The sequence below is a fragment of the Hemitrygon akajei genome, chromosome 14 (assembly GCF_048418815.1).
Source record: "Hemitrygon akajei chromosome 14, sHemAka1.3, whole genome shotgun sequence".
In the NCBI taxonomy this organism is placed as follows: Eukaryota; Metazoa; Chordata; class Chondrichthyes; order Myliobatiformes; family Dasyatidae; genus Hemitrygon; species Hemitrygon akajei.
In genome coordinates this window covers 52,314,830-52,341,276 of record NC_133137.1, presented here as the reverse complement: position 1 = coordinate 52,341,276, position 26,447 = coordinate 52,314,830, and the positions used below count along the sequence as shown (strand labels likewise).

Below are 26,447 nucleotides of genomic sequence, written 5' to 3'. Positions count from 1 at the left end.
AGGCAATTCCTTTTACAAGTGTAAACAGGATAATCCATCAGCATTTTCATGATTAGTTGTCCTCTTGAAATCGATCTTGTAATTGTGACCCTCCAAGAAGGCAGAGCCCGTCTTTGCACATGTGTTGCTGCTGTGAGTGGAGCACACCTCTGTGGATTGAAAATGGACATCACTGACTGATCAGTAATGAGGGGTAAACTCCCTCCCAAACAGGTACTGGTTGAAATGTTTTACACCCCAAACCAAACACAAGGCCTCTCTGTCAATCTGTGCATAATTTTTCTCTGTAGCAGTAAGGGAATATAATGCAAAGGCTATGGGGCGTTCACTTCCTTCACAAGTAATGAGTGACTCATCTGCGCTTGTGCCGTAAGGCAAGGTGTCAGGGGCAAGCTTCACAGTACCTTTGTGCATCATAAGTGTGAGTACAGTGCCTGACCGGCACTATTTCCTTTGACTTTTCGAAAGCAACCTCACACCTTTTTCCATTGCCATTTCCTCCTAATCTGTGACGGAGTTCAAAGGGTGGAGCACCTTGTTTGCCAAGTTTGGCAGAAACCTTTCATGATAATTGACAAAAAGGAATGCAGCTGTGATACTTCCTTTGGCCTTGGGACATGAATCACTGCTTGAATTTTCACAGATCACTTGTGTAATCTTTGTGCACCAGTAAGTGATGTAGCATTTTCATTTAACATTATTTTTACCTTTTGATATGTTTTGAGCTTTCCAGTGCAATCCTTGAAAACTGCTGTGGCATCATCCAGTACCTTTTTTAATTTGCTTACTGTTGACTCTTTTGCAGAGTATGTGGCATGCAAACAATGGCTGGATCTCAAATCATGTAATAGTCATTACAGCTAAACATGCCCCCACAAAGTTGACCATCCTGTTTTTACCACCTACTACTCAAATGTGGCTTGTTGCTTGTATTTCACTCTTACGACTGTCTTTCTCACAGGGGTTATCTTTTCTCCAGTATAAGTTCTTAGTTGGATATCTACAGGCTTCAGTTCAGCATCTCTGAAATGCTGTTTAAAGTGATTTTGTGGAAAAGATGAGATGGTGTCCAGTTCTGTTTTCATTAATTTGCTGTTCACTTCTGATGCAAGCCATACTGCTTGTTTCTTGTTGGTTTTCATATTCTGAATCTCAAGGCTACTCCGTCATGTCACTCTCAACATTATCAACAGTAGGTAGATTAGTGCTCTTTTTGAAACTGCAACTTGATTTTTTAAAATCTTTTTCTCTTCTCTGTGCAATCTATTTATTTTTGTCTGATATTTTCTTTATATGTCCTACTTTGTTGCGTTTTCTGCAAGTTTCACCTTTAAGCCTGCATACGTGAGCTCCTGCCGCAATGGTAACAGCTTGTTCGGCCAGGCAGGTTTCTATTTAGATGTTGCAGTTTTGTTCATGCAAGCTTTCATTCTTGACTCGAGCTCAATTGCATCTCCGACCGCTGTTTCCATTGATAATGATTTCAACTACAATTTTAAATGAGTTGGACTTCAGTTAGGAGCCATTTTTGAATTTTTTATTGTAAGATTCCACAAACTAAACAATCTCACAGTACATCATTAAGCCCATCACTGAACTGACCATGCTCAGGCAATTTCTTCAATTCAGCCACAGAAGCTGAAATTGACTCCTATCTTTTGTTTCCGTGTATGAAACGTAATACGAAGGGTCTCGGCCTGAAATGTCGACAGTGCTTCTCCTTATAGATGCTGCCTGGCCTGCTGTGTTCCACCAGCATTTTGTGTGTGTTGTTTGAATTTCCAGCATCCGCAGATTTCCTCGTGTTTGCTTTCTAAATTCAACAATGGTTTCAGTTCTAAGTGTTTCTGCATTACTTTCACGATATCAGCAAAGCTCATTCCAGCTGGTTTGGTTGAAACAGTCAAACATCTAAGCAAGCGGTATGCTTTTCCACCCATTACATTGAGCAAAGCTGGCACTCATTTCTCATCGACTGTTCTAATAGCTTTTAAATATTTCTTAATGTACGCGGTGCACATCATCCACTATCTTTTGTGCAATCAAATGTGTCTATCTTCCTAGTGTAGCTTGCTACTTCTACTTTTTAAATATATTATTATCATCACCTGCTACTCACTGTTTACAATCCCACGAATTCAATCCATTTTCTGCCTTTTTTTAAACTTGACCATCTTTCCCTCTTCCTAAGGGAAGAGAAACTGTGCTGCATTTTTTTAAAACTCTAACTTTTTGCTGCACTTCAATGGGTAGGTAATCATTTCAGGTTTGTTTTAAAACTTGATGCCACTGTTACATTTTGTAACTCAAGAAGTTAAAAGAAAAGCATGGAGCAGGGAGTTAATTTGTGCACATTTTAGATTTTGCTTTTAGTGTGGTGAACGCATACTGCATGGTGACATATAATTCATAACGAATCAACAAAGAATGCTTTTTTATATAAATTATTTTGAGTTTCTACAATACTACAAAAAACCATCAACAAAATGGAGATTTATACAGTGCAAAATAAGCGTGTCTGATATATAATTCACAATAATAAGGAAAAAGCACCCAAATAAAATCATATAAAGTTAGTGTCCTCCCTACCCTCCCACTACAAAACTCCAGGCCAACCATTTCAATGTGTAATAGAAAAATTAATCTGAGTGTTTGACCCCACAGAGCTGTAAATATACATTAAAATATAATGCCTACTACCAAAACTATAATGTAATTCACATAAAAAACATAAAACTTACAGGGAAAAAAAGCTGAAAGTAAGGGATTTAAGTACAAAAAAAGAATAAACAATCTAAAGAGGAGTTATGAAAGTATCCAAGAAAAGGTCCTCACACCTTATGAAACTTTATGTCCGAATTGAGAAGTGAATAATGAATTTTTTCAAGGTCTAAACAGGACATAATATCACTAAGCCATTGAGCATGGGTGGATAGGGCAACATCTCTCCACCTGAGAAGGACTAACTGTCAAGCCAAAAGAGAGGCAAAAGATAACGTTCGATGTTTAGTCGGACTCAAATGCATGTCAACTTCACCCAAGGTGCCAAAAACAGCAATCAGAGGGTTAGGTTCTAAGTGGCAATTAAGAATATGGGACAAAGATTTTAAAAATTTCTCTCCAGAATTTCTCCAGACTAGGACAAGCACAGTGCATATGGATAAGAGAAGCCTCGCCCCCTTTACACTTGTCACAAACGGGACTAACGTCAGGATAAAACCACGATGATTTAGTTTTAGACATATGAGCCCTATGTATAACCTTAAACTGCAAAAAGCAGTGGTGAGCACACAAAGGTTGAGTTAACTGACTTAAGGATTGAATCCCAAACCACATCAGATAAAGAAATATTTAAATCATGCTCCCAGGCAGTTCGGATTTTATCAAAGGGGGGCATGCTTCAAGATCACTAACTTATCACGAATAGTAGATATTAAACCTTTACCCAATGGATTAGTACAAAGAAGCAGGTCCACAATGTTTTTCTTGGGCATCTCAGGAAAATTTAATATTAGAGGGTTAATGAAATGTCTAATTTGAAGATATCCAAAGAAATGAGTATTAGGTAGGTTAAACTTTACAGACAGTTGTTGAAAAGTTGCAAAACAATTATCTATGAAAAGATCTTTAAAGCACCTAATGCTCTTTCTGTACCAATCATGAAATGTTGAGTCTTGCATAAAAGGTAGGAAAAGATGATTGTGTAAAATAGGACTAGAGAGAGAAAAACCATGAAGGTCATTACAAAGAATGCTTAATCAAACAATATACCTTAAATATTACTCAAATATTTAAATATTGTTTGATTAAGCATTCGTTGTTGATTCATTATGGGTTATATGTAAAAGTACGTGAATGCCAAAATATTAAATTCATTATAGTTGTGTGTTGGTTGAGTCTGTAGCTGAAGGTTCTTTTAAGATGTTGCTGGTTCCACAGGCGTGGAGAAGGCCTTTGTTTTGAAATCATGCCAAGTAATTTCAAACTGGAGGAATGCATGGAAGTGTATGAAATGCTGTGCTGCTAGCATAAATGTTCAATTTTGCAAACCTAGCCAAAAATCTGCACATCTGTGGCTTTGGGGTAAGGGAAATGTTTCTTGGAAGATGGGTACTTCTCAGTTGATTTGGAGTTCTTTAATTACACCACTGGCCATGAGCTTCTAGTCACCAATCCTCCATTGCTATCTGCCTCTTATTACCAAACTAATTTTGGATCCATTTTACCTTGGCTCCCCCTAAACTGAGAGGTAAGGAAGGGAGGAAATCAAGAGTCAGTATAAAAGTGATTATTGTGGCCCAAGGGTATCTGCTTTCATCTGTGTTAGATATAAATTGATAATTCAGTGTTAGATGGTGTTGGTCAGAATTTACATTGACTATTGTGCTTCACATTGAGTACTCCCTGCTGTGTAAGTTAAAAGTGATAAAGGAACTCCTGAAGGGGAAGGGGGCAAGAAAATGACTGGAACAGAGGTTGATGATATCACTGCATTGACAAGACTTGGACAATTTTTCTTGGCATTTTTAAAATCAAAAGAATTTATTAGGGATGACCAGTCATAAAATTTATGGGCTTAGCGATTGACATTTTTGATTATTTCCTTTTCAAGTGTGTTGCATCGATGTGGGTTTGAGGTGTCATGGGTATTGTTTGGAAGGGGAGGGGGAGCAGAGCACTAAGCTTGCTGAATGGACATTGAGGACAGGTGCACAACTAAAGTCTTAATTGTTCTGGTACCATTCTCCCTCCTTGAAACATGGTGCATTTTATATGTAGAGACACCTATTGAATCTTGTTTGAAAATAAAATTGTCACACATGTGAGCAGAGTAAAATAAAAGGTCATAAGGAGCCAATTAGTAAAAGAGACAATGAAGCTATTATATTTTTCTATAAACCCACTTGATATCTTTAATGTCTATTGAGAGAAAGGAAACATTGTTGCTTTATTAAACCTGTATGTGACTCTTGCCCAAAATATTTAATGCACTCCTAATCAGTGGCAGAAATGACTTAATAGCCCTACTTCAAGAAGGTGTCAGCAGCCATCATCTCAACAAGGGGCCACATATGACAGTCTTTTCAAAAGAATCTTTGGTCCTTGGGTAAATGAAGAACTCCATGTTACCCCCTAGTTGAATAAATGTTGGGAATTGTCTATGTTCATCAATGTAAACTCCAGTTTGTTTTCATTTCCATATGCAGGGAGACATCAGACTTGATAGCTTGCATTGCTGATCTCCAGTGCAACCACCAGAAGCTCCAGGAGCACAACACTAAATTAAGGATGACCATTGATGCTACAGAAGAAAGTAACAATCGGTTGATGGAGGAAAATGAAGAACTGCTCATTCAGATAAAATGGTGAAGGCAATGTGTTTTAGGGACATTCCCCATTAAAAACCATATTCTGACTTTACTGTGCTATTGATACATTATAGATATTTCCTGTATATTCCTCAGACTGCATGATGGTTCTGAATTGTACTGTGTGCTATGAACTGCATGTTTTCTCTTCTCCACCTGATTGGAGAAGCTCTATCTAACTGGACAGGAGATGTCTCACGTATACATGGTTGACTTAATAGACCTTTGATGCGGTCTAGCATGCCTATCACATGTTCGGATGGCCTGGACTTTCTACAAACAGCAAACTGTGCATTGGTATCTCAAAAAAACTCCTAATATTGTTGCCAGAATGGCTTGAGTGCATCTATACTAAATACATAATTAAACAATTCAAAGATTCTGAAGTTCAAGGTACATTTATTATCAAAATATGTATGTAGAATACAACTTTGAGATTTGTCTTCCCACAGACGGCCTCAAAACAAAGAATCACAGTGGAACATTTTCAAAAAAAAATCTCACACAAATAAAACCATCACACCAATGACAAAAATGAAAGAATAGCACACTGAATATTAAGTATCAAATTGTAGAGTTCTTGAAACAGTCTAGGAATGTCCAGTTCAGATCAATTGCATTGGGTTTAAGGAAGCATTTGCTAAGAGCCTGGGGATGGAGTTATAGAGCAGGAAAATGGGCCCTTCCACACAACTTGTTCCTATTAAGCTGCCTACCTGAGCTAGTCCCATTTGTCTGTGTTTGACCAACATCTTTCTAAACCTTTCCTATTCATATAACTGCCTACATGTCATAAATGTGCCGACTTCTAACACTACCTTTGACAGCTCATTCCATATTTCTGCGGCCCTCAATGGGAAAAAACTACCTTTCAATCTTTTCCCTCTTGTCTTTAAACTTGTGTCCTTTAGTAGACTCTCCTCAGTGCCAGGGGAGACTGTGACCATCCCCCCCTTTATCTATGCCACTCGTGATTTTATAAACTTCTTGGGTCTTCTCTCAGCCTCCTAAATTCCAGTGAAAACAGTCCCAATCTAACCAGTCCTTTTGAACTTAAGCCCTTCATCCCCAGCAACACCTTTGTTAATCTTTTCTGCACTATTTCTAATTTGTGCTAAGAAAGCAAATTTAAATAATTCATGCTTTGCATTACAATCAACCAGGTCGTTTCAAAATATTTGTTCTAATTGAACATTGAACAACTGAAGCATAAACAGCAAAGCCCTGCAAGCAGATATATGATCAATCACATCTTCAGGTGTTGTTTGAGGGATAACTATTGGCTAGGTACTAGTTATCTTGTAAACAGTTCTGGGATCTTCTTTGGCTTGGCATCTCACCTGACAATGCCAACCCTCTCAACACTACACTATATTGTCAGTGTGGGTGTTGGCTGGGTCTCTAGTAGTTTTCCACAACTCTTGACTCTGATGTGAGGATTGTTCTCCCTAAGTGATGCCTGGGCATCTGACTGCTCATGTTATATCTTGTGCCACGTAGGGTGTTTGCAGTTCAATAGAGGAGATTAGAGATGGCTGTTTCCTGCTTTGTTTTCTCTGTTTTACATTCTATTTTTAACCCCTGCAGTGCTCAACAGTCCATCTTAACAGAAAAGTCCTTGAAAGAAGGCCTGGAGGATATGAAGTTACAAGTAGCTAACTTGGAAGAGACCAATGAAAGACTAATCATCCAGAATAAGCAGGCAGTAAGTCTAGTGTGGGACAGTCTGCCAGTGAGTTTAGTCCATCCCATCTGTTGAATGTATGGCATCTAACTTTTATGTTCATTCCAGGCAAAAGACAATCAATCCCTAATTCAGAAGATTGCTTCTCTTCAAGAAGAGGTGGGACCATTACCTCATTATCTACTAGAACGCACCTCAGGCATTTTCAATTAAATTATGTTTTGGGTTGATTGGTACAAACCTTAACATCTGTATGAAAGGGTGATTATTGAGTTATTGGCTGTGAAGGAACAGTTCAAGGATCAAATTTATTCACCATATACATTTACGTGTATTAGGAATTTGCTGTGGTGTGTTGCTGCAATATGCAACACAAAAACAACAACATTCAATAATCATGTTTCACAGATAATGTTTCAGGTAGATTGCTTTTGATTTGCACGTGGAAAGGTGGGAGATAAGTTCTAATGTGCAGGCGAAGCCATGGGTGGATCTGCTGGGTGGTAAATTAAATGCTGAAAGTGGTGATGTAGGTTAAGGGACAAAGTGAGTCTGTAGGAGAAGTTTGAAGGGTGGCTCTTGCTTACCAGTGGTTCCTATATTAGCTCTATACTTTCTGACTCTTTACTCGGTTACTGTATATACCCTCCTGTTGCCCTGCACCCTAACCTGACCCAGGAAGGTCAAACGCTCACTGATTTAGAGAGGCAGCCAATGACACTTGCCCTTCACCTTGATCTGGTTGCAGAGGATTATAAGCAGTGAGTTGTTTGTTATGTCTCCCCACTCACTGTTGGAAATGGAGATGCCTTTTTCTCCATTATTAAGGAGAGGGAACCTGTGGTATGTTGAATGCCGGGTGAGCAATGTAGTCTGTGCCTTTACTGTGACTTTGCTCACGTTTGTGTGCTTGGTGGTGGGTGCTGATGCTTTTTTTTACCAGTGGAGGGTGAGGGGGAGATTGTTGCTTACTGCCACTGCGGGGTACTTTGGGGTTCGAACATTTGACTTCTTTTGGGGCAGTCCTCTGTTTTTGTGGATGGTGGCGAAGAAAAAGCATTTCAGGATCTATATTGTATAGATGTCTCTGACATTAAGTTGTACTTTTCAATTTTGAACCTTTGAAATATCCTTGCTAAAATTCTTTCCAGTTCTTAAGCTGTGCCTTCGCTGTGCTGTACTATCCTGCAATGCAGATGATATAAAAGTGTATAAATGTCACTACATAGTTAACTGCAGTGTGTAGGAGATGCTCTGAATGTTCTTTCCTGTGCTCCACCAGTGACAGTTGTCTTGGATGGAGGGCATTTAGTTATTATTGTCTTGTCCTGTGTGAGGATGTAATAGTGGTAAGTGTCTTTTTTATTTAATTAATTTGTGCATTCATTAGTTCAATCAAGTGTTCTAATAAGTTGTGCCGGTCATATTTGAAACTGGACAAGTAGTGATTGTGGTGTTCATATGCAACAGTCATGGATATTTAGCATGGAAGCAATATAATTAATATCAGCGGAATGACTGTGTACAGAATAGAGCAAAAATCTAAAGGATAATTATTTTGTAGAAAGAAAGTGACTAATTTATGTTTAAATTATGCTTTTCTTGTCAATGCTATATTATGCAGTTGAAGATGCTCTAAGTTTTTCATACGATTCCTTGATCCAGTTCCTTTTTCAGACTTTACTTCCACCTGCAGTATCACCTCTCAGCTTCTCGCTTCATTGCCCCTCCCCTACCTGCCCTCCACCCACCTTCTGATCCCTTCTTATCCAGTTCTGGAAGGTCTTGGCCTGAAATGTCAACCATTTATTCATCTCCATATATGCAGACTGACCTGCTGAGTTCCTCCACCATCCTGTGCTTGCTGCTCTGGATCTGCAGAATCTCTTGCGTTAATGTGCTTGTGCATAAAACAATAAACTTCACTTTGAAAATGCAGAAGAATCTAGGAGAGTGCCTCAATATACCTCACTGTACATCCACCTCTTCCCAAGTTGTTTGTGAGGGCGAGTCATTTATTAATGCCAATGCCCCATGTGCACTAACTTGACACCCCTCTAACCAGGCTGCAGTATATCGTTTGTCCCCGAGTTGTCAGTGCAGAGAAAACGGGTCACCTTTAGCTGCTTGTCTAGTCTGGCTGTTTGTTGTCTTTGTTCATCTTGTGTTCTGGCCAGCAGCAAGAGTAACAGATTTGTGGGGAATATCTTCAACCAGGCAGTAGTAAGTACATGGCGTACACTGCCTGAGAGATTGGGTGAAGCTGGGTAATGATGTGTTTAGATTTTTCAAATATAAACACTTGAATCACTTAACTTAGTTATGGACCGGTTACTGAACAATGGGCAGTTTTCCATGTCAATCCCATTAGTTGCCATGGATGATGGATAAGGTGGTTTACATTTTTACATTCTACACCTTTCCTGAGTGTCTTGGGAGGTGGGGTTGACTGTCACACTGCCTTCATTATCATATCAATGCCACCAACCATGGTTTGCGAGGCTACTGTTATACATGATCTCTGGTCTAACAGCCTGGCCACTCATGAAGCATGCTGGTTGGTGGCACACAATACAAGTTCCCTGTGCCTTCACAGTAGTTGCATCTACTGCAGTCATCTTCTGACCTTTCCTCCCTCTCGTTTGGTCCATCTCTGCCCCCATAATACTGTCATGGGGAGGGTGATCCCACTATTATCCCAGATCCAAGATCTTCAGCTGAGCTGAGATCAAACTCTCCTTGAGCCTTTTCAGAAAGACGGAGTTATTCCACACTGGATCATTTACACTTGGATGTTGCTCACAGGTTAAGAGTGGGCAATTGGCCAGATCATTTTTTTTCCTCTTCTCTTCTCCCCACCACACTTAAAGCTGCAAAACTTTTCCTCATTGCTGACTTTGCTGTCAGTCTGATTTTTAAAAAATTTTTTTGAACTTGTTTGTCTGTGAGGTGCACCTAGTGGATTTTGGTCATCTCTTCTGACTTATGCCAGAGCTCTGTTTGCAGCGTGGAATGAATGCAGATCAGTCAGTGCTCTGCTTCTCTCTCTCTCTCTCTCTCTGCCTGATGATCACTCCCAGCTTTCTACTGTGGTAAATGCTATCCTGCCCAGAATGGTCATTGAGAGGGAGCCCAAACTTGTTAACGTGCCGCAGTCTGAATTGGAATCTGGGTGCAGGCATCATCTTCCCCAGGCAGAGGTCCTTGGGGATATGATTACCATCAATATCCTTTATTGGCCTATTAGCTTTGTCAAATCCCTCATTTACTATAATTGCAGGAAAGCAGGTAACAGTGTTAGGAGAAACTCAGCAGGCCAGGCAGCATCTATCTACGAAGAATGAATAGTTGACTTTTGATGTTGGGGGGGGGTGACCTTTCATCAGGGCTAAATGCAATATTAACATCCATTCTTGAGAGGACTACAATACAAAAGCAAGGATGTCATGCTGAGGCTTAATAAGGCAGTGGTCATACTGCACTTGGAGTATTGTGAGCCATTTTTGGGCCCCTTATCCAAGAAAAGTTATTCTGGCTTTGGAGAGGGTCCAGAGGAGGTTCACGAGAATGATACCTGGAATGAATGGGTTAACGTATGAGGAGTGTTTTAATGTCTCTGGGCCTGTACTTGCTGGTGTTTAGAAGAATGAGGGGTGAATACACTGAAACCTCTCAAATGATGAAAGGCCTGTCTCTAGTGGATGTGGAAAGAATGTTTCCTATAGTTGGGGAGTCTAGGCCCAAAAGGCACAGCCTCAGAATTTGGGGATGTGCATTTAGGACAGATGAGGAAAAACTTCTTTAGCCAGAGGGTGGGAAATCTGCAGAATTCATTGCAGGCCAGTTCATTTGTAAATTTAAGGTGGAGTTTGATAGGCTTTTGATTAATAAAGGCATCAAAGGTTGCGGCTAAAGGCAGGAGAATGGTGTTGAGAGGGATAGTAAATAAGATGTTCTGGAATGACAATGCAAACTCTTATGGACTCTATTCTGTCTTTGGGAGTCCTGAGTAGTGTTTCAGCCCAAAATGTCGACTGTTTATTCCTCTCCATAGATTCTGTCCAACCTGATTTCTTCCAGCATTTTGTGTGTTACTATGGATTTCCAGCATCTGCAGAATCTCTTGTGCTTGTGTAGTGCCTGCATGGTCTTTGGCTACTGCAGAGAGCTGGTGGCCACACAAACTGAGTGCCATGCAGTGTCTGAAGTTGCTTGTGTTTGATAGCACAGAGATGAATTGAAATACATTTAACTAACCATTTATGCTAATGTATCGTCATGTCACTGTATCACAAATCCCGTCAGATTTCAACCCAAGTTTCTGTTATGGAAGAGTGCATATTTCCCTTCCACGAATAAGGATTCATGAACTGTACCTGCTACAGAGAGCAGTAGGAGTATGAGATCACTGCCAATTGCAAGCCCCCCCCCCCCCCACCCCATCCTCACTCCTTCAACCACAAGCTTGGACATAAAAATGAGGCCTAGTCTGACCTTCAACCAATCTGAGGGATTTATTGCCATACATGGCTGTTAATGCCAAGTCATACAATATACTTAAAGCAGAGATTGATAGTTTCTTGATTAGTAAATGCGGCAAAGGTTGGAGGGGAGAAGACAGGTGAGTGGTGTTGAGGTGGATAATTAATCGGCCATGTCAGAATGGTGGAGCAGACTCAATAGGCCAAATGGTCCAATTCTGCTCCTATGTCTTATGTTCACCACAAAATGGGAGAGGATTCATCTCAGTATGGAAGGTTCTCAATAACCATTTTCTCAAGGGTTGCAAGATCGAGCGATAAATGCTTGATTTACCAGTGACACAGGCATGAGAATAAATTTAAAATCAGCGAGATTGCATTTGAACCCAAATCTCAGAGGGGGTTAGATGTTGACTAATTTGCTAAACCATTCATATTTCATCTCCTTTTTGTTGTACTTTGAAAGTGTGCATTAATCTGTTTGGAGCAGAATAAATTGTTGTGCAGTTAATAACATATCTGACTTTGTAAATGCACCATTTGGCTTGTATTCATATAAAGTTGGCATGTACACATGCAGGAACAGTTCTGAGTAAAAGCTCAATAATTGGTAATGTGTTATTAGAGTACTGAGCTGGCTTTGTTGTTCAGGAGTCATTAGGTTGCTGGCACTCTGACAAATTTCATTGTGACAATATGTTTAAGCTAATGTTTTGAGATCAAATTTTTTTCTCATTTATTCAGGCTAGAAATAACCAATGTTGCTGTTAAGATAATTCCTCCCCCCCCCCCCCCCCCACTTTCTGGAAGAAGCAATAAACTTTCCAAATTATTCCGCAAGCAGATTGATTTTACGTTAAAATTCTTCTGAGTTCAGATTATCAGATTCAAAATCACATTTTCTAAATTACTAGTTCAGCAGCGTTACTGCTCAGGCAAGCTTCCAAACTTGACCAGATCTTACATTTAGAGTGCATGGGGTGGGAAGAAGAGGGTTCCAAAATCCCCCCACCCCCAAAAATAACACATCATATCCAATGACTTTCAATGGAATTTGGAACTTCTCAGAACTACTTGTCTGCATTCCTTTTTTGTTAAAAAAGCAAGTTGCAGCAATTGCGTAAGTATTTTGTCCCAACACTCTACAACAAAAAAAATCTCAGAATTAATTGTGTAATAGGAGCTTTTTTTCCAAAAGAAAATTGAAAACAAAATGCCTCAAGGCAATTCTGAATAGAATTTTAAATCATTTGATGAGATTTGGGTTTATGGGAACTTGACTGAACCCTCTTTTATTCCCTTCCTACCCCATGTCTCTCCTTTCTCTTCCTGAGACCTAACAAGATTTCAAAGTTGGCCCATGGAGGTAACTGTGTTCCTTCCTAAAGGGTGTTGCTGTATAGTGGTAACAATACTACCCTAGCAATTCAGCGAATGTGGCTTTGAATCTAAATATGAGTTAACTGACATCAACTATGAAATTATCCTTGTATTCCCTTATATAGGAGAAAACAATTCAGCCCATTGAGTCTATGCCCACTCTCAGAACAAATTCCCACTTCATAAGATATTGATGCAGAATTAAACCATTTAGCCAGCTGAGTCTGTTCTAATCATGCCTGACTTTTTTTTCCCTCCCATCTTCTCCCCATATCACTTAACCCCCTTACCAATCAGGAACCTATCAGTCTCTGCCTTAAATACACCCAATGACTTGGTCTCCACAGCCCTCTGTGGCATCCACTTTCAGAAATTCACCACCCTCTGGCTGAAGAAAGTCCTCATCTCAGTTTTAAAGGGGATATCTCTTAATTCTGGATCTGTGCACTCGGATCCGAGACTCTCCTACTAATGGATGTGGACAGTGCTTTCAAATGTCCACTCAATCCAGGTGTTTCAGTATTCAGTAGGTTTCAATGGGATTTGCCAACCCTCACCCCCAACCATCCTCCTGAACTCCAGGTACAAGCCCACAGACACCAAATACTCCTCAATGTTATGCCTTTAATTTCCGAGATCATTCATCTCGGCCTCCTCTAGACCTCTATAGGATCAGCACACCCATCCTTGGATGTGGGGCCCAGAACTGCTCACAATATACCCTCATTTATTTCCTTAACTCCTCTTGAAGTCACCTTCCACCCACCTGCACGAGGGGTAATTTATGGTGGTTATTCAATCCACCTGCCTGTACACCTTTGGGACGTGTGATGCAGCCCACAGAGTCACAGTGAAAATGTGCATACTCCATGCTGACTTTCAAGGATCAACTTTATTTGCCATTTATATTTGCATGTATTAGGAACTTACTGTGGTGGGTCGGTCAGGGCGAGATATGCATTTATAAAGAATTATATAAAAGTAAAGTTGAAGGTTAAAGTATGAATATAGAATAAAATGTGCATAAATAGATAAATAGCAGCATGAATTACAATGTAAACTGCATTATTAAAAAGTGGGTTAGTGTTTGGAGTGCAGTGATGGGGTTAATAGATAGAGGGGGTGGGGAGCTGCTGATCAGAACTGCCTGGGGGAAGAAACTTTAGATGACGTGAAGCTTTTGTTTTAATAGCCCTATAACACTTTTCAGAAGGAACGCTTTGGAAAAGGTAGTTCATACGGTGGGTAATGTCCACAATTATTTTTCTTGCCCCCTTCTTTGTCCTGGACATGTACAAATCCTGACAGCACCAGTGGTCAGGATTGAACCTGGATCACTGGAATTGTGAGGAAATGGCTCTACTGCTTTCCTAAATGTTGTTTCATTATTACTGTGAAGTTTTTTTTTAAAAAACCCATCTAGTTCTGTTTAGAGCAGGGGTTCCCAACCTCTTGTATGCCATGGACCCCCACCATTTACCGAGGGGTCCAGGGACCTCAGGTTGGCCACCCCTAGTTTAGAATCTGGCCTTCCTACCCTACATGCTAGTCCTGTTCTTCACCAATGTGGTTAATTCTTGATTGTTCATTGGTGTCATGGAACACCCTTCCAGTTGAGAAAAGAAGAATAAAAGCTGATTCTAATAGAACTTCGGATGCAATTGGAATTCTTTGGAACAAGAGGCAGAGGAGGATTAACTAGGTGGCATGTCCTTTAGCCCAGGGGTCAACAAGTACAGGGTGTGGTTTTACACACAGTAAGATGTAGGAACAAAATTACTGTTTGGCCCATCAAGTCATCTCTGGCTCATAGCTGATTTATTATCCCTCTCAACCCCATTCTCCTACCTTCTCCCCATAACCATTGGCACCCTTACTAATCAGAGACCTATCAACCTTCACCTTTAATATATCCAATGACTGGCCTCCACACCCATTTGTAGGACAACATCTCTGTTGTAAAGGGACATCCTTATACTCTGAGGTTGAGCCCTCTGGTCCTAGACTCCACTACTGGAAACATCCTCTAGGGCTTTAAATATTCAATAAGATTAAATAAGAGACCCCTCATTCTTGTAAACACCACTGAGTACAGGGTCAGAGCCATCTGTTAGCCCTTTCATTCCTGGGATCATTCTTGTGAATTGCTTCTGAAGGAATAGAAGGTAAAGGAGGATGAGATTTTCTGGTACCCGGGTAGGGATGGAAACAAACACTTTCATGTTTTAAATGTTCCATGTACTTTAGGACGTGTGACTCAGTAGTTCAAGTGGGAATTGTTTGCTGAACTTTGTAGCCAGTGAGAATGTGATGGGCCGAATGGTTGCCTAACTATAAATGTTCTCCTTTTTATTGCATCAGTCATTGCATACATCAGGTGGGGCTGAGTGGGGGATTAAATGCTTCTGTTTGGTACATCTTGGTTCTTTAAGGTTGTTACAGCTGGGGGATGGAAGTGGGGATGTGCTCTCAATGGCTTGTATCACAAATGGCCTCTGCCTATCAAGTCCAGCTCTCAGTCTTCATGTACGGCTTAGCTACTAAGCCTGGTAGAACAGTTTCTACTGACAGAAGAGAACAAAGGCAGGTTACTGGTGCCTTAAAACCAGTCGCTTCAAGCAGATGGGGCTCATCAGCTGTGGCTGGCAGTTCATCAAGGAGAAAGGAAACTGATCTTAAACCTCCTCTGCCTTGTGGCTATACCCACTCATGGGGAAGGCTTCGGGAGTAAACCCTGAGGGGAAAAGTCCAGAGCTGCAGTCCTTAAGGCAGACCTACTTTCAGTTCAATGCTGACTGGCAACCCTGCAACAAAACCGTATCAGTCTCTACCATTCCTTTGGATTCATCAACTGTGTGGAGAACCTAAATGTTCCACCTCATCTTGAATGCATGTCCTCTTCAACACTATAAACTTAATTAACATAAAAAGAACCATTTTATAATCTCTTATCAGATTAATCTCTGCTCAGCTTCTACTGCTACAGAGAAAGCAAATCTATTCTGTCCAATCTCTCACAGCACATCTCCTCCAATCCAGATAGCACCCTGGTAAACTTCTGTAGAGTCTCAAAGGCCTCTACATTGTTCCTATAATGGGGTTGCCATTGGGACCCGAGAAAGGAAACTTTCTTCAGCTTTCCCAGCTGAAAGCTACACTCTCTATCTTCTCCACGCAACTCCCTACTAGCATCCATTGGACTGTCAAAATCTAATGAATGGATTTAGCTGAGATTTTTTGGATAATACATTCTGCAGCTTGTGACTTTTCTGTCAAGGAGAATAGGACTCCGATAGTCCTGTGCAGCACAGAAACAAGCCTTTTGGACCATAATGTTGTACCAAACTGTATAAGCTAGTGATGCCTAATTATACTAACCCCTTCTGTATGTACGTGGCCCACTTCCCCCATTTTCTGCACATTCATTCAACACTTATTAAACACTTATTGTTTCTCCCTCCACTATCACTGACCCTGCCTATACGATCCAGGCATCCAGCACCGTTTTAAGATAAAAATTTGCCCTGAATCTTGCACTGCACCCCTTCTCCCATCTTAAACACATTTTGTACCTGGGTAAAAAATGTTTTGTCAGCTTGTCGTGCCACGAAGGCTTGCGTGCATCAGTGATGTGGAGAGCTAAGCCATCGGTAGTTCATCTACTGGCAGGTTCTCCCATGATGGACCGGTCTCAGTTGAGGTGTCAGACTAAGACGAAACCACCCAACTGGGCAGCAGCTGTATCTATGCTGAAGACGTATCTGGAAATCTACTTCTGTATCTTGCAACAAAGACCCTATGGACAACTGCTGTAAAACAAAATATGATAGTGTTGGAAGATAAGACTCCCAGGGTGGAGGACACTCAACAAGCTACTGGGGAAGAGCTGATGACCCTTCAGAGAAAGGCCAAGATGTGTGATGCAGTTGAAGTAAAGCCTTCACAACCTTCAATTGCTGATGTTCCTGGGCACGAAATGAAGGTCAGGGGCTGCAAAGATTTTAGATACACAGTATGAACCAAGGAAAGCTGGAGATGGTGTAAGATGAAATTAAACGCTTGCAAATTGACCTACTTGGAATCAGCGAGCTGACATAGACTGGTATGTGACACTTCAGTCTAATCAGCACTGGATATACTGCAGGAAAAGACAAATTCAGCAGGAACTGTGTCAAATTCATTGTCAAAAAGAAACTGGCTGGAGCTGTATTGAAATACAGTGCAGTCATCAATCACCTAATCTCAATTTGTCTACGAGGAAGACCTATCTACATAACCATTGTACAAATATATGCACCACCTGTAGATGCAGAGAAAGATGAAGTCAGTCAGTTTTATGAACAAGTGCAGAGTGAATGATGGAACATGCAAACAAGATATACTGATAGTTATGTGAGATTGGAATGCAAAAGTTGAGAATGGAAAGGATGGTCAAGAAGTTGGGAAATAGGGACGGTGTATCAGAAATGATGCCTGACAACCTTTAGTCAAATTCTACAAAGCCAACAACTTGTTCATCTCAAACACATTTTTCCAATGATGCAAGCGCAGACTGTACACCTGGACTCTCCCAATGGATTACACAGAAACCAAATGGATTATATCTGCGGAAGTCAGTGATGGAAAAGTTCTACAATATCGACAAAAACAAAACCTGCAGCTGACTGTGGCTGAGACCACCAACCACTAATATACAAGCTCAAAGTAAAGTTGAGGAAGTGCAAGCCTTTCACCAGAGTGCCAAAATATGATCTTCAAGATATTCCACCAGAGCTGAAAGACGGCCTGTGTGGTGAACTTTACGTCTCAGAGTGAGTTATTGATGGTGCATCAGCCTGAACAATCATTTTGCTGCTCTACACAACCAATAGGATACAGGGGGATAGTGAAGAAGTATCAAGAATGCTGTACACGAAGAGTGTGTAAGGACTTTGCATAGGGTGAAAACGCAGACGAGACCAAAATAGATGAGTGAAGACACTGAAAATCACATGAAAGAAGAGAAGCCAAAGCTAAGGGAAAAAGGGTTGCAGTCACAGTTCTCAATCCAGCTTTTCAACATTCCACTAGACGAGACAAAGAAAACTACTACAATAATGTGTGAAGTAGAAACAGAAAATAGGAAAGGAAGGACAAAATCAGCCTTAAAGCTACGAGAACTGAAGAGTAAATTCCAGCCTCGCATGGGAATGCTGTAAGACACACAAGGTTCCATGCTCAATGAATCTGAGAAGATCAAACAACAATGGAAGGAATACTGAGTCATTACACCAGAAAGATCAACTGAATTGGGAGTATTATCCTATTTCTTGCAAGCAGGAAATGACAGTGAGGAAGGAAGAAGTTGAAGCACAGTTAAATTCCTTACCAAAGAACAAAGCACCTGGAGTTGATGGAATTCCATTTGAAATGCTACACCAATCAGACACAAGTGTTGCAATACTGACAACACTCTATCAGCTGATCTGGATGACAATGTCATGGCCAAGTGAAGGGAGGAAATCAGTGTTTCCTTACTGATGTTGAAGATAGGTGATAGGACAGTGTGAAAATTATCGTATGATCGCTCTTATTCCTCACGCCAGCAAGATTTTATTCAGAAAAGACATCAGCCTTATTTAGGGCAGGAGCTTTCTGAAGTGCAAGCAAGTTTCGGGAAAAGAAAACAAAGAAGACTTGAAGCAACTGCTAACCACCATCAAGGAACGTAGCTCCAAGATGGGTCTGCACCTATGTTCCCTCTAAGCTGTGTGCGCGCACACGTTTTTCAACCAACGCACAAAGGAAATTAATGTGCGCACAAAAGGTTACTTACCTAAAATAATGTAGTAATTAATAATTATACTTATAGAAAATAATCTTTTAGCTAAATGTTTCTGTTAACTAGTCAGCTTTTCAAATTCCACAATGCACATCACTAATTTACGTCACCTCACCTTTCCTGTTCTGGTTTGTACAGCTGCATCATGACAGCAGCCATCTTTGGTGGACAGTGTTCATATCATAAACTTCACATTTGGCGATGAACAAGTTAATGCCTTATGTCTAAAATATCATAATCTTCTAGCTGAAAATACTGTAATAGTTAGACAGTTTAATGATTTCAAACTTTCCGTGCAAGAAAAAATTAAATCCAAACTGATTTCAAACTTTGCTCAAATGGTGGCATTTATACTTCAGAATGAAGTTTTGCAACCTTGCACAGTTGATTGACATTGGGAGAACCTTTCTTATGTCTAGTGCGGACTGTGAGCAAGGTTTTAGCCAATAAATCAACTCAAAAACAAGCTGAGAAACCATTTAGGTGAATGTCATTTGGATGTGTTAATGAGAATCAAAAGCTATCAATTGGATGGAAGTTTTATTAGTCTAGAAAGAGATTACAAAGAATGGGTAAATGCCAAAGACAGGAGAGAGAAAAACTAACTGAGTGACTTAAATATGTATGTTATTTTGTTATTCTGTGCAGTTTTATGTCAAATATTTTGTAAACCTACATGAACTGTGCCATGTGTGCATTCAGTGCACACGTACTTCTGTCACAGGAAAAAAGTTTGCACAACATAAGATTATTGTGCACACTGGCTACTATGAATTAGAGGGAACATTGGTCTGCTCCTTAATCTGAAGTAGACTAAGATTATGACAAATGACAGCACAACCAATTTCAATCTCGATAGAGGAAATTGAAGTGGTTGACATTTTCAACTTGGTTCAATGATTAACACCGACGCAGTAAGCAGTCAAGAAATCCAACAAAGAATCGCCCTTGTAGAACAGCCATGAAGGATTTAGAGAAGATCCTTGAACAGGAACAAAGATTCAACTTGTGCAGGTGAAGGTGTTCTCAATGATATTACTTGGATGGGAAAGGAGGATAGGAAGCCTATCGGTGCCTTTGGACTGTGGTGCTGGAATTATACTACGGTACATGTCTCTTGGACCTCTCACAAAACAAACAAATCGTTCCTCAACAAGATCAAACCTAGTCTGTCTCCGGAGGCTCAAATGACAAGATTTCACCTATTGTACTTGGGGCACTTCATGTGAAGAAAAAACTCCCTGGAAAAGAATATCATGCTCAGCAGCAGAAGGACAATGGAAGAAAGGAAGGCCATGAATCAGATTGATGGACACAATTGGAACAGCTATGAATGCAGTGTTATCAACAACGAGCCTCCTTTGCGAGGATCAAAACTCATGTAACGGGGTTTTTTTCCTTTTTCTTTGTTACTGTGTATGTAATCAAAATGGTGTCTTTGTTTTGTTAAAAGTAGGAATGCTGGTGCCTGTGTTAATAGTAGGAATGCTAGCGTCTTTGTTATGATAAGTGCTGGAAGCTTGTTTGGGACTATAAACTGATTGTTGGTGGGGGTTTTGGGGAGTCGGCGCGATGGAGTGAGAGAGAGAGGACGGGGTGCTGGAAGCTGGGCGACGGAACGGACCCCGAGCGGGGGTCCCCGGCCCAAGGTTTTCGGTGATGAGAGGAGACGGAGACAGAGGAGGGTGGAGCGACTGGTCGACCACCGTGGGGGTCCCAGGAGGCGGGTCGAGAAATTCGGAGGGGATCGAATACCAGAAGACTTCAGTAATTGAGCTCCAACGGTTGTGCACGAAGTGGTTTGGACTTTGATAAGTTTGGCGCCTGTTTTTTTCTCTTATTCATATATACTGTATCGTTAGTAATCGCTTAGTTATAGTAATCTTTATAAATTGTACTCATTTAATCGCATAAGGTGTACTGTCTGTTTTTTGAGCGAGGCGGGGACATCACACAGCATCCACACCAGCTGATTACCCAGTTTGGCGGGGCCGAAGGCTGCTCCCCCTAGACTAGAACGAGTTTGAGCGATGCCTGAGGCGACCCAGGGGTTACATTGTGGGGGCTCGTCCGGGATTGATTTCTGTGGAAGCTGTGTGATCGCCCTCTTTGAATTGTGTCTGCGGCGAAGAGCTGGTGTGCCTTTGTGGGTGTGCGATTGCCGGTTGTCTCTGTATGTGTGTTGGGTGGGGTGACTGCTGTTGGTAGCCCGGAGGTCGTTGTTCGAGTTCCGACTAGCGCTGACGAAATGGTGGTGGTACCATGGGTTGTCCGTACTGTTTGGAGAGTGAGGAGTGACAGATTGGGATGTTTCAGCTACGGTGGGCTCCGCCCGGTTGTTGGAATAATGTCCAGCCCTAAAGGGGCGGAGACGTGGGCGGAGCAGACCTCTCAGTTGTTGGGTGAGTGGCAGTGCTTGGCTGAGGGAAAGCGACAGGGATTGGTTGAAAGTTTGAGTAGGCGGGCTGGTAGCGTTGTTAGAACTGTCGGGCGCAATTACCTCGAAGTGACAGCTGCCAGTTCTGGGAAAGTGTGGGAAAATGCGTGTGGTTCGACTGGAAGTCAAATGCCGCAGCTGGGGGGCTTATCATATCCGTGGCAGGAGATTGGTGGGAAGTTTTTAGGGTATCCCTTTTGGTTAGGAGGGCAGATAAATTGCTTGCGGAGCCAGGGGGATCTGTCAAGGGGATCAGTTGTTCCGTTGATCCGAGAGATGTTGGGAAACTTAGAGGAGGCCCAGTGGGGGAACGGCTTGGGGTCTCTGGGGGAGCACGTTCCCAGCAATGTACCAAGGAACTCCCGCAAGGAACAGACTCTATTCCTGAAGGCTTAGAGGGACCACGCACTCAGGTGTTGTTACGGATGGATGGAAGTCAAGTTAAAGCCATCCTCGGCACCGGGGCACCGGTTAAGTTGCTGTACAGTTTGTTTTATAACTGCTTTTGGAAGCCTTTACCCTTGATGACATTGACGGCACTGGAGATTTGGGGTACCAGTGCCGGTGATTATAAAGACGACGGTTGTTGGTCAGTGAAAATGGAGTTCTTAGAGGCAAATGTGGAGGTGACTGAGGTTCGTGAATCGTTAATGCTGATGTGTCCGGACACTGTTGAGACGGGCAGCATTTCGGTTATGGAGAGAACCAATATCCTGTTGGTGCGCTTGGGGGCCTGCCCGGAGGAGGCGGGTGAGAGCTGTTTGGAGGCATTATCGATGCACCCAGAGTTTCGAGCTGCTTGTGCGGACGTGTGTAGCAGCATTGGGCCGATACCGAATTCAAACCAGAGCCGGTGGTGGTATGGCCTGGAGGAGTATCTGAGGGTGAGACCCTCTTAGTGGACGCTGCGAAATACCACCAGGGAGGGGAGTTGACTGCTGAAGACACCTCGGTGAGGCAGAGGTTGCGGCGACTGGCCCCTACAGCGTGGCAGATGTAGGCAGCGTGTGTGTGGATTATATTGGGCCGTAGAGGCGATGGCCTATCTGAGTGGTGCGAAGAGGTTTAAGGTGCTGGATCTGAGGAGTGGATGTTGCCAGATCCCGATGAGTGAGGCCGCCAAGGAGAAGACGGCGGTTAAAAGTTTCCTAGGAGTCTTTCCGGTCCGAAAAGATACCACAGGGTATCTCCGGAGCCCTTGCAACCTTCCTGCAGGGCATGTGGAAGACCATGGGGGTGTGGAGGCGTTTGGAATTTTGACGTATGTGGATGATCTCTTGGTATTTGGATTTGCCTCAGGAGAATATGAAGTGAGGTCGTTGCAGGAGCGGCTGAGAACTACAGAGTTAAAGTGTTTTCTGGACATGTGCCAGGGCTGGCGAAGGTCGCAGCTCGTGAATGTCTGTCTCTACGGAATCAAGTTTGAAATGAAGACTGAGAGACCAGAGAGAGTGATCTGGAACCATTTGAAAGACTTACAACTTGGAGAGAACGAAGAAAGTTGTTTGACTAAGGGCCACAGCAAACTGAGAGCCTGGAGAAGGGAGTTTGCGGAGGTGAAGAAATTGCGGACAAATCTCGGAAGGGGGAAGCGGTAGCTTGAAGGGAATCTGAAGATGACCATCGACAGTTCAAATGAAGTGCAAAACCTGAAGGTTGATCTGGAAGAAGTCATGAGGAGAAAAAAAGCTGGAGAGAAGTGCAGTGAATACTGAACTGGAGGATGACCAATCTTTAACTGCTGCTTTTCAGGTCGGGGTGGAAGAAGCTGTTGGAGTAACTGCATTCCAGATTGAGATGGTCAGGATGCAGGAGTCAGAACTGCTGAGCCAGGGGCCAGAGAAGATGATAATCTCAATTGCAGGAGGCTGAAGAGACTGCAGGAGCAGTGCAGGCCACGTGTTTCCGTTTGGAGAAGATCAAACAGCAGCTACCGATCGAAGAAATGAGGAAGAATATGGATTCAAAGGCTGATGTGCTGGATGTGTGGTACATGCTGCCTTTTGCTGACTTTCCCTCGATTGCGGAAGAGACCTTTGGCCCTTCTTCCACTGAGTCAGGTGTAGTGGGGAGGGTTAGCTGTGTGCAGTGTGGGGCATGAGTGAGAGGTTGAAAGAGGAGTTGGTAGTGGACCCAAGGTATCCTCAGCTGTGTCCTAGCCTAAGGGTTTAGGTGAGGGGGGGTACGGAGGTCTCAGAAGGGTTTGGGAACGCCCAGATAGTTGGCCTATATAGCGCCTAAGGAACAGGGCATGAGGTTTACTGTGTGGGGAGGAGATGTCACTGCTTGTGCTTGGGTTACGGTGTGTTGGCAGGAAAGGTGACGAGTTATCTAATAGTCATGAGGACATGACTTTTATTTGGTGGGGGGAGAGTGTAACGGGGTTTTTTTCCTTTTTCTTTGTTACTGTGTATGTAATCAAAATGGTGTCTTTGTTTTGTTAAAAGTAGGAATGCTGGTGCCTGTGTTAATAGTAGGAATGCTAGCGTCTTTGTTATGATAAGTGCTGGAAGCTTGTTTGGGACTATAAACTGATTGTTGGTGGGGGTTTTGGGGAGTCGGCGCGATGGAGTGAGAGAGAGAGGACGGGGTGCTGGAAGCTGGGCGACGGTACGGACCCCGAGCGGGGGTCCCCGGCCCAAGGTTTTCGGTGATGAGAGGAGACGGAGACAGAGGAGGGTGGAGCGACTGGTCGACCACCGTGGGGGTCCCAGGAGGCGGGTCGAGAAATTCGGAGGGGATCGAATACCAGAAGACTTCAGTAATTGAGCTCCAACGGTTGTGCACGAAGTGGTTTGGACTTTGATAAGTTTGGCGCCTGTTTTTTTTCTCTTATTCATATATACTGTATCGTTAGTAATTGCTTAGTTATAGTAATCTTTATAAATTGTACTCATTTAATCGCATAAGGTGTACTGTCTGTTTTTTGAGCGAGGCGGGGACATCACACAGCATCCACACCAGCTGATTACCCAGTTTGGCGGGGCCGAAGGCTGCTCCCCCTAGACTAGAACGAGTTTGAGCGATGCCTGAGGCGACCCAGGGGTTACACTCATTTATGTCAATTATCCATAGGTTGCCATGAGTTGATGACAACTCAATGACGTTTAACAACAAAAGATATTAGCTATTTACTCTTTCTGACCCTTCATTTTATAAACTTTAGTTTGGTCTCTCCCCCCCACACCCCGCCCCACCCCCCAGCTTCCAGAGAAAATAACCCAAGTTTGACCAACCTGTAGTGGAGTAACCAATCTTCTAAGTGTGGCCTAGCCAGAAATTTATAAAGCCACAACAACTGCTTGTAATGAGAATAATCTTCTGTGCCTTTGTTTCAGAATCTAAGAAATATCCTTGACATTGACGCCCTGCATGAGAAGATAGCCGTGCTCTCTGATGAAAAAGCAGAATTGCAGGCAAGTCATTTTGTGAGAATCTTGAATAGTGAAGGTGCCCTTTGTAGAACATAGAACACTACAGCACAGTACAGACGCTTCAGCCATGATGTTGTGCCGACCTTTTAACCAACTCTAAGATCAGTCTAACCCTTCCTCCACAGCCCTCCAGTTTTCTATCATCCATGTGTTTATCCAAGAGTTTGTTAAATGTCCCTAATGTATCTGTCTCTACCACCACCCCTGGCAGTTCATTCCAGTCACCCACTGCTCTCTGTGTAAAATAAAACTTACCTCTGACATCCTACACTTTCCTCCAATTATCTTAAAATTATGTCCCCTCGTAGCTTTAGGAGAATGATGTTGGAAGGTCTTGCTGGTAAATCTGCATTTGCAATCTGACTTTTTGAAGAAAATGCTTATCCACTTTCTCTTCATGGTTTTCCTTTGTCCTAACCTCATTATACCATATTTGTTCTAGGTCTGGAATATCTGTGGGCTACATACTGACCACCTCAAGTTTGTGACCCAGGTTCAATCCTGCGTCCTGTCCATGTGGAGTTTGTATGTCGTCCCCTTGACTCTGTGCATTCTCATGTGCTCCAGTTGCCTCCCGTTTTTCTAAAGGCATGGGATTGATGAATAATTGGCCACAATCAATTGTATCTAGTTGGTAGTAGAGTTGATAGGTATGTGTTAGAGAATGTAGCAGGGCTAATGGAAATCAGGATTCCTCTGGGAACTGGTGTAGATCCATTGGACTAAATGGCTTTCAGCTATGTTGTATTGCAGTAGGCAAATCAGAGTTGTGGGTTCTGTTAGTACTCCAAAGATACAATGGGGAAAAGGTAGTTTTTCAAGTTCTGCTGTGGGAATGCTGCATTGCCAGGGGGGAAAGCTGAGGTTAATCCTGTGGTCTTACATAACACCCCAGGATGCTTTAAGAAGGTAACAGAACTATTCAGCGTCCTGCCAATCTTGATCTTGTCAATAAATCTGATTAAATTGCTGTTTGTAGGAGATTGCTGTGTATAAAAGCAAAACAGAGTACATAATATAACAAATTATGGAAAGCTAGAGGATGAGGAAGCTTTTAAAAACCAACAGAAGATAACTAAAAACACAATAACAGAACAGATAAAATATGAAGGTAAACTTGCCAATAATGTAAAAATGGATATCAAGAGGTTTTTTCCACATAGGAGGTGTAGTAGACAGTGTGGAAGGCTATCAAAGCTTGCTGGGCATCTGGGCCAGCTTGAAAAATGGCAGATTGAGTTTAATGGAGGCAAATGTGAGGTGTTGCACTTTGGGAGGACTCTCCAGAATAGGATTTAACTGTTCTACTACACTCCTCAGTGCTGTATCAGTGAGCAGTAGGGCACTGAGGAATGCAGTAGAGCAGATCAATAAGGGAATATAGATCCATAATTCCCTGAAAGCGTAGATAGGGTCATAAAGAGAGTTTTTGGCACATTGGCCTTCATAAATCAAACTATTGAGTACAGGAATTGGAATGTTTTATTGAAGTTGTTTAAGACATTGAGGCTTAATTTCGAGTATGGTGTGCAGTTCTGAACATCTACCTACAGGAAAGATGTCAATAAAATTTAATGTGTGCAGAGAAAATCTAAGGATGTTGCCGATCTTGAATTATAAGGAACTGCTGAATAGGTTAGCACTTTGATCCCTAGAATGTAGGAGAATGAAGGAAGATTCAATAGAGGTGTACAATATTGAGGGTTTAGAAAGGCAAATGTAAGCAGGCTTCTTTCCATTGAGGTTGTGTGAGACTAGAATTAGAGAGCATGGGTTAAGGGTGAAATGTAAAATGTTTAAGATGAATGAGGGGGATCTTCTCTCAGGATGGTGAGAGTGGT

The 26,447-nt window shown here is 42.1% G+C and overlaps 1 protein-coding gene across 1 annotated transcript in view; it reads left to right on the top strand.

The window, feature by feature from the left end:
• lrmp (lymphoid-restricted membrane protein) overlaps positions 1-25,627 on the top strand; it is a 60,137-nt gene extending 34,510 nt beyond the window's left edge. Inside the window, exons 7-11 of the mRNA XM_073065302.1 lie at positions 5,208-5,366; positions 6,957-7,074; positions 7,162-7,212; positions 24,511-24,588; positions 25,586-25,627. Of these exons, the coding sequence (XP_072921403.1) occupies positions 5,208-5,366; positions 6,957-7,074; positions 7,162-7,212; positions 24,511-24,588; positions 25,586-25,627 (448 nt within the window). The remainder of the gene's footprint in view (positions 1-5,207; positions 5,367-6,956; positions 7,075-7,161; positions 7,213-24,510; positions 24,589-25,585) is intronic.
• Positions 25,628-26,447: the final 820 nt, after the last annotated feature.